We start from the raw sequence: 13,450 nt of genomic DNA on the forward strand, positions 1-13,450 counted from the left end.
AATTTCGTTAAAAAGAATGACATTGTAATGAGTTTGTGAAAATCAGGTACGTAACATACATTATATTGCAAATTTTGATTTAAATTAACTGTTTTATAAGAAATATAATTTTGTTTTTAAATAAACAATATACTCTATATTTACATAAATTATATTTTTGGACAAAAATAATGCTTTTTTAAAAAATTCAATTAATTTTATTAGTAACAAATTAGTATAATAATTAATTAACATATATAATACGCCATAGTGAAATTTTATTAGAAATATGATAATTATAATTTTGGTGAAGCACCGGATAGAATAGTTTCATTATCATTATTGCTAAAATAATCGTACGATACAAACTAACCACTATGCGCGTGTGCATGGTTATCTAATGGAAATAACTCTTTGGCACAATCAGTTTAGTCACTTTGCTTTTATGTAATTAATTATAAGTTCATTTGCAAGCTTATTATTATATTACTTATGTATATTATTACAGTACAATGCTATGACGTAAACAACATAAATCAATATTATTGCATACAAACTCATTAAAGTTCGTTTGTAATATTCACTTCCGTGCACAATTATGAACATCTACAAAGATCCTCGCTTATATAATCTTCAAAAACTTATTTAAAAATGATTTATTGTTGTATCTCATATCGATGTAAAATATACTATATCATATTTTTATAAACGTATGAAAATTTGTTTCCAATATTTATGTATCTTTTATATTAAGAAGACATCAACGCTCCAAATTATATTTTAAAAAATTGATGTATATAATTTATATAAAAATATTGGAAAAAATGTAAACCGCGTCGTAAATATAGTTATAAAAATTCAAGTTCAACACTTTATAGATGATAGGCATCTAGGAATACTTCGTAGCGTGCCAATGTCGCGTAAAATCGCTCAATGTTTCTTCTCACCGATCTAGCATGCGGTACTTGTGGTATAAAACACCGAGAGAGAAGGCGATTTTCCATCTAGTGAGTAGATAAAAGAGAAGCTCCATTCCGCATGTTAAAGATTTCAAAATATCCAATTAAAAGTTTCTCTTATGATGCGAAGCATATCTCCCGACGCGATAGAACTAATATCGCACACAAATGGAAGATACCGTCGGAATTAAAGTCGACCGTACATGAATTAAGAAGACCCGGACTGTCTCCTGACGGCTTAATTTCGTGGATTTCATGAAAAGGGGGAAGGTTTTCTGTGCGCGTATAAGTATATATATACGTACATTATATAGTATTATATATAAAACCCGTCACATTTCTGTTCGTCGCATATAACTGAAAACTTTCTCGCAGGTCGAGGAAGACACCGTGTCTCTTGCAGCTATGTTCCTCACGCACTGTTTGGAACAAGCGATCCGCGATAAGACACGCTACAAAAATGCATTCAGACTAAGTTGGCAAGAAAAAGAACGATCACAAAAGACCATAGGTGAATGTAGCAAGCTTTCTTTATTGCATTGCTATAAAAAACCGAATGAACATCGACGTAAATTCGTGCTTGTTGGTACTCAATGAAGCAAGCTGTTCACTCGTGTTTGTTCAGCTCGTTTGCTTAGACTAAATCCAATTCCCTGTATAAAAATAGTATGTTTAACTTTTCGTCTGTAATCTGGGATTTTTGGCAGAGAAATTTCACTGTTTCAAATTTCTTCAAAATAAAGGAGGACATAGTTCGGTTCCCCCTCCTGAAATATCTTGTTAAAAAATTATTCAGTAACGTAATAGTGATATTGAAAAACAATCCTGAATTGGCAATATATATTTTTTGAATGCCTAGAAAAATAAAAAAGCAGATTGCAAACGAAAGAAATAAAAATATAATTGCAGGCGCAAGGTTAATAAAAGTTTAAAAGTAAATTTGCTTAAAATGATGAATGTTTTATTGCATTTGTATTTTATAAAACTTGCATTTATATTTTAAACATTCTTGTCTTGTATCGTCTTGTTTACTGCTCGAGCATCATCTATCGCGTTGTTTATTAAGCAAGATACGCTTTCATGTATTGTCTCATTGTAATTCGTAATTTGTAATTCGTTTCGTTTTCTAGGAGGCTTACACGGAAAAAAAGATTAGCTGCCACAGCTAAAAATTAGGAATGGCAGTAAATTCAGTAGCACTATATGGACACCTAACGTCGTATCTGCGAGGTCTAATTTCTATTAACTGTGAGGCCTAAATATTATCATTGTAACAGACAAGCATTTTGCTATTATGTCGATGTATTAATCATTACAGCAAACGTTTTCTGTGTAACAGATAATTTGGTAGCAAGTACAGTTTCAGCAAACCATATTTAACTGCGGTAGAGACAATTTTCTTTTACACGGACATATCCGATAACTGTGACAACTAACTTCATATTATTAAATAAATCGATCTGTAACAGACATGCATATTTTGCTATCACGTCCTTATATTAGCTACAGCAGCATTTTCACGCGAGACTCCAAGCCGAGAAGCGGATACACGTCACACTCGAAGAGGCATTCGATAAGAGGAGCAGACATAGGAGAATGTTCAGTGTAAGAATTTGCCGGCCGTATTCGAGCGGTTCTTCTGAGCTGGATCGAACCAATCCGCCGAGCGTAACTCCGGATTTCGCGGCAGTAAAGTCGAGAGTTTTGTAGCGAGCGGCTTTCTAGCTGACTGAGAAAAATATTTAAGGTACTCCGAAATGGGGCGATGGCTGCATCTTTCGCTAAAAGATTGCGCGGTTACGAAGGTCTCTTGAATTCGCGCAAGCGTAAATTTTGACGTTTACTATAAATCTTTACGCTACGTTACTAAAATTGAGAATTATTGCAAAAGAGGATATAACCGTAAATCTTGGAAAAAAAAATTAAAAAACATAGTCGCATAAAATTCAGAGAATATGAATATCGTATTTAAAATAACAAACATATTTCGTGTACTATGTAAAGCAAAATTTCAGCAAAACCTGCGGAGCCACAATTTTGCCACAGTTGAAATGTAAATTTTTTCAATTATATGTAATATGCATACGTGTAAAACAAAAAATCGTGCATATATTTAACGATCGTTTATTAAATTATGAAATATTCTATAAGTATGTATTAGGTTTCCGGCAACATGGCTGAATATGAGCCGTTGTGTAATTAGGTATGTTGGAAAAGTGCTCGCAAAAATATTTAAAAAGTTTTATTTAAAAAAAGTTAAACGATATCTAACATTATTTTTTCCGCAAATTGACAGATGTTTTATTTCATAAAAAAAGATTTAAGTATCTTTGAAAGAAGATTATTTTATAAAAAAAAAAAAGATTTAAGTATCTTTGAAAGAAGATTGAAATCAGAAATTTCTTTTCTTTCACCATATTTCTCATATATCTACATTAAAAAATGTAATGAAACACAAGACAAAATGTCACAATAGCGAAATTCTATTAAAAAACAGAATCATCGTGAGACATAAAAGAACTCGCATAAATAAAAATAGTAAAGTTTAGTAGTAAAAGCGTTAAGGAAGTAACACGATCTCACATTGTCCTCTGTTTGTTATGCTCGACAAAATGATAAAGTTCTCAAATAGTTAGAAAAAGTTCTCTCTGGAAAAACGAAATACGGGATAACCGAGAATTGTCTCAAGTAACAGACACGGTTTCACGTGTAACAGAAGTTGCGTAGAATTGGAGATGTTCCTCGTTTTCTAGGCTGCTGTTGATTACACGGTAAAGCGAGAAAGTGGGCAGAGTACGAAGAGGAAAAAGAACAAGATCTCCTCGACGGCAGTATGACGAACGTCAGGTGGTACAAGGACGGAATATATTATAATTGTAGAAAGGACCGGATCTCAAGACTCCTTGGCTCGCTCGCTCGCTCGACGAGCGCGCTAATTTACTCGGAGCTATTCCCTCTGGTCACCGCAGTGGTGTGGTCCATTTTTGTTTCAAAAGTTCATAAAAGATGGTTGGAAATCCACTTTACTATGGCGGCCAGCATTGTCGCGTTAGCGTTTTAACTTTCGCTATTACCGTATCGTAATCGCTGATACAGTTAATTTGGCTATGCGAGGAAGAAAGGAGAAGCTAAGGAGTTCTTTGCTCCTTCAATTCTTCGTTTACCTTCTTCCTTGGATGAATAGCCAGAGTCTCCTAAATTACCTTGAGACCGCCGCGGGAGTTCTTTCTATGCCTCGAGCACGATTTATGAGGGTGTTCGACGGTCGTCGTGGGAAAGAGGGAAACAGAGGGAGGGAGGAGAGAAAGAGAGAGACGACTGATCCTCTCACCATCCATTACTGGTACCGTCGCCACGAGGGATCCACGGATACCATAAATCGCGTATCTATCGTACGGTGCCGAGGGCGGCGGCGTTCGCGACTCGGCGATATTACTACGTGAATTATACGGCGTACATTACAATACGATTGCGATTACGCGACACAATACGCTCTCGGAATCAGCGGCGACGGTGGTGGATCAAATCAGACATCTCGACGATGCTGGGATCGATCGATCGATAGCACTCGCGTATTTCGGGAACGGAGTAACGATCGGCTAACGCTAATAGCGTTGGCGGGTCAATAGCGTGGAGGACAACGAAATGGCTACACGATAACGGCCGTATGACGCGACGCGATAATACGGCAGGTTGCTCGCATTTGGCGCACCATGGCGGATGCAATCGCGCGTGCGATGTCCTGAGACACACCGGGGGCAGAAACACCGCCGGCGTCGTCGCACGTGCGAACGCCTATTTGCATGCATCCCGATGACTGTGTTCTGCGCGACAATGATACATGCGTATCATCGTACGACGATTAAAGCGGCGCGTGCCGCGAGGGGGAAATTGATTCGTCGCGCGCTGATGTTGCAGCAACTCGCTCGGAATTTCGTAATAAGCGCGCCTCGTAAATCCTCCGAGCGCCTCTCAAAAGAAAAGTCTGGAACGGCACATGAACGTTTTTGTAAATTTCCCCTTAACATCACCGACGCGACATTATGAATTGCACTTTCATAGGCACACTTCAACGAGTAAGCGATATTATAATTATTTAATTCATGTCAACATGCCACTGAAAATATGCACTGAAAAAAAATTTATTCAACTAATTGAACACATTTAGTTGTTTGCAGATTTGGTTAATTTAACAAATTTTAATTAACTGAATTTAACCTTAGTCTGCTTAACAAGCTGTTCAATGTTAAACAGACTACGGTTAAATTAGATTAAATAAAATTTGTTGAATTAACCAAATCTGCAAACAACTAAATGTGTTTAGTTAGTTGAACAAATTTTTTTTCTCAGTGTGGTAATAGCTACCAAAATACTTACTTTTCTAAATATTTAGTAATTATTACCAAACAATTGATTACATTATTATATTTGGTAATACTTAATACATTGTATTTAAAACAAATTAAATTATTTTTAATTATATTATTTTAGTCATACATTAATCAAACGTTTAAATGAAATTATTTATCAAATAATGCCTGCATCGATTTTTCTTAACACAAACTCATGTACCTATTGTCGAATCCACTACAATTGTCTATCTAGGTCGTTTATTCGAAAGCAATTCTTTATTTTTTTTTAAGCTCAACATTTGCTAGCTGTTATCAGATTTTTTTTCAGTGGTTCACACAATGTCAATACGATTCCTCACGAGATAAAATTGCTTTTTACGTTACGTTAAAAAAAAATAAAAGATTGCTCTCGAGCAAGTGATCTGGATGGTAAACTGTAGTGGATTCGACAGTACATGAGTTTGTGTTAAGATAAATTGATGCAGGCATTATCCGACTATTCTATACCTTTCCTCCGTTCTATGATACACATCAGATAATAATTAGGTGTTTGCAGTATACGCATTATCGTGTAAGATCATGTTATTATTACAGTCAAGTCCAATTACATGCAATCGCATGTTAAAACACCAATTTGTACCTGCCTTCGCACGATCATCGTAAACAGCCATTTCATCGAGCTCACATTATAAATACCGCATAATTAAGACGTATAAATAATGCATAATCACGTGTATCGCCGCTCGATATAATTTATCGCAATTTGTACATGGCAAAGCCGAGATTACTGCTTCTTTTTTCTCTGGTTGAATAATTTCTCTATCGTTTCTATCACAAGACTTAAAATAATTTAATTCGTTTGCATAATATACTGAACATTAAATATTAAAGAACAGAATAATGTCCTGTTTTAAAAGTTTTCTTAATAAAAACTCCAATTTAAATTTATTAATCAAATCTGTTATTTGAAATTAAAATTAAACATTCTACGAAGATTACAAACGTGTTTTATACACGTATGTAATCTTTTCAATTTTACTTTTCAATCTTTAATATTTCAAAAGATTCACAAAAAACTTTTGTGGATTCATGATTAAAATTATTCTTTTATGCAAAAAGCTAAGCCAATGTATAGTATTTATTCATAGAAAATGTTATACTGACTAATTATTAGTTCGTTATTTTTATACGTCACTTGTTATTTAGAATTTTAAAGAAAGTTTGTGTTATTATATTAATTGTATAATTGTATAATTGTAAAAAACATTGTATAATAACTTTTCCATCATTAAATTTGTTATGCAGCAAATTCATAATAAATAATACACACTACGATACAGAAACATCGTCTATACGAAATTCCGGAGAATAATGTCTCAATAACAAAAGAAAATTGTGCTATTCTTAAAGAAAACGGTCACGTGTTGCCGATGGAACATCGATCAACTCTTAAGAATTAAAGATGCAACGTGTACTACCTGCCTCGTCGCCCGAAGGAAAACGGCGATCAACTCGGATAACATCACAAAATCGAGCATGGGAGAGGATTCCGTGGAAAGGGGTATTAAATACGTGACCCGACTCGTTTTATCCTTTCCGTCGTTCAGCTTCCGCCGTACCTTAAACTATTTCACGTTAAGAGGTGTGAAATGAAACCTATCGTCGTTACTACGACCTTCATAGCTTGACTTTACTTGAAAATTTGCTATAACGCACGTGTGCTAGTATAGTCCGGAAAAAGAAAATTGGAAAAAATGGAGGTGCACATCAAGTTTAAGATATCCTCATCATCGTGCTATTAAACGGCTGTAGCTCTTAAAAATTCCCTCACCCAATCGCCAACGTTCACATAAAAAATTATTAGGAAGCGACGACTTTACTCGAAGCGTTGATGGTATAAATAAATATTGTCACTGTCATAGAAACTGTCTCGTAACTTATTTTACATACCTACTTTCTTTTTCCTAAGGATCTTTTTTTCACGCGATGAATTTGGTGAACTCTGTAGTACTGAAATATGCATATAAAAGTACAAAATCGCTTTAAGACGAATTACTTAAAAATTATTTTTTATAAAATAAAAACCATTAGTAAATAATATCTTATAACAAACGCTTTATTATGCGCATGCGTGCGCTTTGATCGGATAACTCAATAAGGAATTTTTATTTTTAATATCTAACTATCGAAATAATGTATTCTGCCAAATACTATTGACGGTTGATAATTTTATTGTTGGACTTTCATATAGACTTTAAACATGTGATATATCTCCGTGCTCTACTATTAAGCACTTTGATTGTACTTTTTCATTGTATTGCAATGCTCTCTAATTAATTTGTAAATCTTTTTGTTTTACACTGAAGAGGACCCAAATTGGAGTCGAAACGTTTGTCATTTTGTCATTTATTATTATTTATATATAAATTATTACACTCTATTACATTACTCTTTGTCGGGTTACATCCCGACTAGAATCTACGTTCGGATACTGTCAGGTTTACCTTATATTTTACAAGGACCTGGTTTGGTTGACCTAAGGTAAGGTACACCTGAGAAGGTTCTCGTCAGGTTTGAGTATGGTTGACCTTTGTAAGGTTATAATTACCTTATATGTTATAAGGACCTGGTTTGGTTGACCTAAGATAATTCTGAATAAGGTACACCTAAGGGGGTTCTCGTCAGGTTTGAATATGGTTGGCCTTGGTAAGGTTATAATTGCTTTATATGTTATAAGGACCTAGTTTGGTTGACCTAAGATAATCCTGAATAAGGTACATCTAAGAAAATCCTCGTCAGGTTTGAGTATGGTTGATCTCGTTTCTAGTACGCAGCCACGCCACGAGATGGACGTGTTACTCGTAAGAAGAAAATGTCTACAAGTTCTATAAGAAGGCGTAGGCAAATCAATTTGGATAATCTCTTAGAGAGATTATAAAGTTCCTTCAGAGTATGTCTTCTGGGCCTCTGAAATATATGTTTTTTGCTTCTTTTGGAATGTGATGCTAAATTAATAGCATTTGAACTCGACTTAAAAATTTATCCAGTGATTTTAGCAGGTCCTAGCCAAGTCAACCTGATTAGGATCTGCTAAAATCCTTGGATAAATTTCTAATCGGGTATGCTGTGGCGCGTTAATAAGGATTTAATAATGAACCCGATATAAACCTGATAAGGCTATCCCGATAAGGTCCTGCCTAATGTGCTGCGTTACATGATTGATCAGGTCCCAATAAACCTTACCTTAACAGGACCTGATGGTTAATAAGGTCAACCTAGCTAGGACCACTGAATAAATTTCTAGTCGGGATTGGCTTACATTATATTTTATTATTTCTTGATTTATATCTTTAAAGCCTTAATATTTTATACATTGTATTTTATAAAATAATTTTGATTTTTATGTGCCTTCAAATTTAAAATAAATATATTTTTCAAAACAAATATATTTTCATCAACATAGTACGTTTGTAATCTTGTTAGATCATCATGATTAGATTGCAGTAACATTCATGTTTTGGCATTCATACAATATTCGCCCATTATTAATTATGATAAACAGAATTATTCACTTGATTATGACAAGCATTGGCGATTGTATCAATAGTTTCATGTCATGTTGTGCACTTTATATATTATATAGTATAATATATAATATCAATTATAATTATGTACATATTAATAAATATGCATAATGCAACATTTAGACGAATTCTAAACGAATTTTTAAACAAAGAAATGCAAAATTAATTTACAGTAAGCTCATCGTATAATATACTACTGCTTAAAAGTTTGGAGCATTTTATATAATATAATTTTCAGATCAAAACACGATTCTTTACAGACATAATTATTTCGAAAATATTAATTTTTATTTAAACGCGCGTACACTATTGAAATAAAATGTCTGATTGAAACAATATGAATTTTTACGCATTGAAAGAAAATGAACATTTATAATGTTAATAAATAAAGTTGATTAAACCTTCTTTCAAAATTTAGAGATACTACAAATATTTTGAGCAGTAGTGTATGTTGCTTTATCCAACACTTCTTTTCAGAAAATTATAAAGTTCCTAATAAGCCTAGAGATGAGTTTTGACAACTGAGCGTAAATAAATAGAAGTTATGGGATATCTATAAATTATATGTTTTCTTTATAGAATTAATCAACAATTATATCAAAATTCTGAAAATGAGATGCTATAGCTTCACTGATTGTGAGATATTTTATAACTGATTGATTTGAATTGATTATGAGAGGTAATTATAATTAAACGTGCAAGTAGAGATATGTATATAATTGCCTAATGCACAAATTATGAGACATATACAAGGGAATTAAAAAGAATAACATTTATCAGTTAAAAAGAATAAGCATTCGAGTGATACATGATGCGCCACAGCCGAATTGAAAAGAGTTGAAAGGAAAAGAAAAAAAAGGAAAATGTAAAGAAATATTGTAGCAAAAACTAGAATAAACTGCATCCAACTGCGTGCATCCTCTATACATTTAGCCTCCATTTTTCTCAGCATATATCTGCATTACAATAGGATTATATTTTTTATTAATAAATTCGTCCTGCTATTCCTACTAACGGCGCACCATATAATATTTTTTATACACAAATCTTTAGCGGAATGATTCCAACAATGTTTTAAACGACGACACTATTCAAACTGGAAACGTTTAAAAAGGCGACATGTAAATACCATCTTTTTTACTATTGGCATTAAATCCGTTCGACGCAATTGTCTTTCATTTACTCATCAATAGATTTCAATGTCTGTATGTAAAATAATGTTTTGAATTCGTGAACACATCATCTAATTTGATTATTTTCTATTACAACTTTTTTCAAGTACAATCTATGTATTCACTTTTTTAAAGTACCTATATTTAATGTTAAATAAATAAGAAATAAAAAAATTCTCAATTGTGATTTTCCATCACGGTTTCTAATAATTTCGTATGTAAATATTATAATAATACATTAATTTTAATGTATATCTAGGACAAATAATATTCTTGAAACATCAAACTCAATAATTCTACCTTGAAATTCCATGCAATATTTATAAGAAAATGGAATAAATAATATTTATTCAGGCACATCATTCGCACTGCGTGATATTCTTACCGGGAATGTTCACGTCATTTTCACAACCGTCTGTCGTTCTGGCTTTTACTTCAGATTTTCACGATATATTCGACCGCGCGCGACTTGCGTTCATGAAGTATATATATTTGGAATTTTCTGGGGAATTTAGCGGCAACGTTCGTGATAAATATCACATTTCGCCGAGCGAACCAGTCAACAGGCGCGGGCGGAGAGATTCCATTCGAATTCATACCGGTCGTACGTACATCCGGCTTTACGATCCTCCCAACGCGAAAAGTTCGCGAGCGTACATCAACCAGCGGGGATAAAAAATCGCGAAGCATTCGAAAGGCGGGCGATGACATCCCACCTGATAATTCATACTCGAGGGAATACATACCGCGTGAAATTCATTTGACGCGCTATAACACAATTCGATCGGCGAATCAGTGACAATTATCCATGCGAATATCGCACGATATGATGAACATAGCACGTTAAATGTTTCACTTACCCGTCATACATTGAAATAGACGAAACAAAATCTGATCAGCAAAACTTTAGTATCGTTGCATGTATTTGACCAATTACCAGAAGTATTTGTTAAAGAAGAATTACGCCTAATCTTTAATTGCTGGTAAAATTGGTAGTATCTATAACTATATATTTTATTGAGAATAGTACATTTCAAAAAGTGTGCGATTCTTTTTACATATAGCTTGAACCTTCCTCTTTAAAACAAGCCGCAGGATAGAAATTGATAAGACTGTTTAAAAATTATACTTTTTCCGTAAGTGGAACATATATGTCCTAGAGGTACGAAAGGATCACGTGAATGGTTTAAAAATAATTTGCTCTTATTATTATGTCTACTATTAAATAACTATTATTATTAAATAACATAAAAATAAGATAAGAAAGTTATTACCAGCTATAAAGAAATAATTTAAAAATTCTACAAATTACCTAGTAATTAAAGACATCCATTAAAAGCTAAAAATGTTTATATAAGCTTTTAAAAATTATAAAGCATGCACACACACACACACACACACACACACACACACACACACACACACACATTCAAGACTTATTTAAACAGATATTTTCGACAACATATCACTTACTATTCGGGTCGTGTATCCAACGTTTCTTGTCTCCAACTTTCATTATGCGGGGATCATCCTAAAAATAAGAAAGTTGACATGTTAGGAAAGATCGATTTTATACAGTTAAGATTTATTTTGGGATATAACGGGGCATATAAGCATATAGACTCGTTGAAGGCCATTATTTTCACATCGTCACGGAATTAAGGGTAAGTGGCGTTTTGCGCCAAAATGCAGTTCGATTGATTCGGTAGGAAAGCTGTCGGTATGTATACGTATGCAAGAACGGAGAATATGACGAACGATCACTCGTCACGTGCACGAAATTCAGGGTTGCCTGGTAAAATAAGAACGCGTAATCTGTATTCTCGAAGTTCAGGCCGAGGTCAAAGATAAAAAGAGAACGGGGTTCGAAGGGGCATGTTGGAACTAGAAGGACGAAGGGGAACGAGCTTGCGGAGAGAGCTCGCGTGATAGTTCACGTGCCAGTTTGCAATACATATACATACAAAATTCGCAGATAATATCTAAAATACCAATGGGAAAATATGAAATGTGGGTTGCTGACCACATTTTAAACACCGACCTTAAGTTACTGAGGTTACATAAAATGACGCAGTCAAAAATCAAACGAAAAATACATCCTCCGAAGTATTTAACGCTTAAGTTTTGTAAAATTACGATATTCATCGATCGTATGTGTATACATATATGTATACACATATGTATATAAAATTTACATATTTATATACATACACAAATTTATAAGAGAAGTGTATATCTCACAAGATATATAAAATTATATACGAGTATCTTGTGTGTTAAATAATTATATGTATCTATGTTTTATCTTAAAATTTAAATTATAAAAATTGTCTAAAAGAACTTTTATAATTTTTTTAAACGAAATATGTATGAGATCAAAATAGAGAAATACAAGATACATCGTAATTGTACTCTATACCGTTAGATATTAAAAGAGCAATATACATGGTGCAACTCAATCCCTTGAGTTAAATAATATTTTGTTAATTTTAATTTTAGAGTCCGACCGAAACTTTTACTGGAACTGAAAACGATCACTCATTACGTATCAGTTTCGACTGAAACCATGTAACTATTCTTCATAAATAGTAATTTTAATATATGTAATTATTGTTTCAATAATTAAATTATGAAGAAGAAGTACTTATATTCTTTGGCCAAAATTGACACAACCGAAATTTCGGTTTTCGATTTCGGCCGAAATTTAATTATTGTTTCAATAAATTATAAAGAAAGATATTTATGAAGAAAATATGATATATATGAACATATTTATACACATGGTCTTTAGGATTCTTATTTTTTAATTTTGATTTCGGTTTCGATTGAAATTGACATATAGCCGAGTGTTTCGGTACAATTTCGACAAAAGTTTCGGTCGGACTCTATTTAACTTCCATATATGTCAAAATGTAAATCAATTCATTTCCGTAGTTAGTTTCAAAGTAAACAATGTCCGTATTAACGTATGCGCTTAGTAAATAATAACTAAATTTCAATCAAATTTAATATATTTTCTTGAGTTAAGTTGTTTAATTTTATATATTGTTTTAGTTAAAATAAAGGACGTATTGAATAGAAACAATGGTGACTTATATAAATAGTTAAAAATAACTCTTAGGTATTCGTAATTTCACATTATAAATTTAACAGATTCTGCCTACAGTTCTGTTATTTCATACAACACATATCTTATTTTAATAAATTTCTTTTCATCATTATTCATGATATTAATTTATGCATTAATTAACATACATTTTATAATTTTTCATCATTAATTTTTTAATTTAGCGTTCTTATTATTCCTGCATTGCAAACCGTTCAACGAAACACTGAAATACGAAGTAACTTTATATTTTTATGCTGTTATTATTACATATAAAGATATCAGAAAAAATTATGAT

The 13,450-nt window shown here is 32.9% G+C and overlaps 1 protein-coding gene across 1 annotated transcript in view; it reads right to left on the reverse strand.

The window, feature by feature from the left end:
- Cow (Proteoglycan Cow) overlaps positions 1-13,450 on the reverse strand; it is a 148,303-nt gene that overhangs the window by 61,256 nt on the left and 73,597 nt on the right. The window contains exon 2 of the mRNA XM_018460731.1: positions 11,520-11,577. Within this exon, the coding sequence (XP_018316233.1) occupies positions 11,520-11,577 (58 nt within the window). The remainder of the gene's footprint in view (positions 1-11,519; positions 11,578-13,450) is intronic.

Source organism: Mycetomoellerius zeteki, unplaced genomic scaffold, assembly GCF_001594055.1.
Source record: "Mycetomoellerius zeteki isolate Tzet28-1 unplaced genomic scaffold, Tzet1.0 scaffold96, whole genome shotgun sequence".
In the NCBI taxonomy this organism is placed as follows: Eukaryota; Metazoa; Arthropoda; class Insecta; order Hymenoptera; family Formicidae; genus Mycetomoellerius; species Mycetomoellerius zeteki.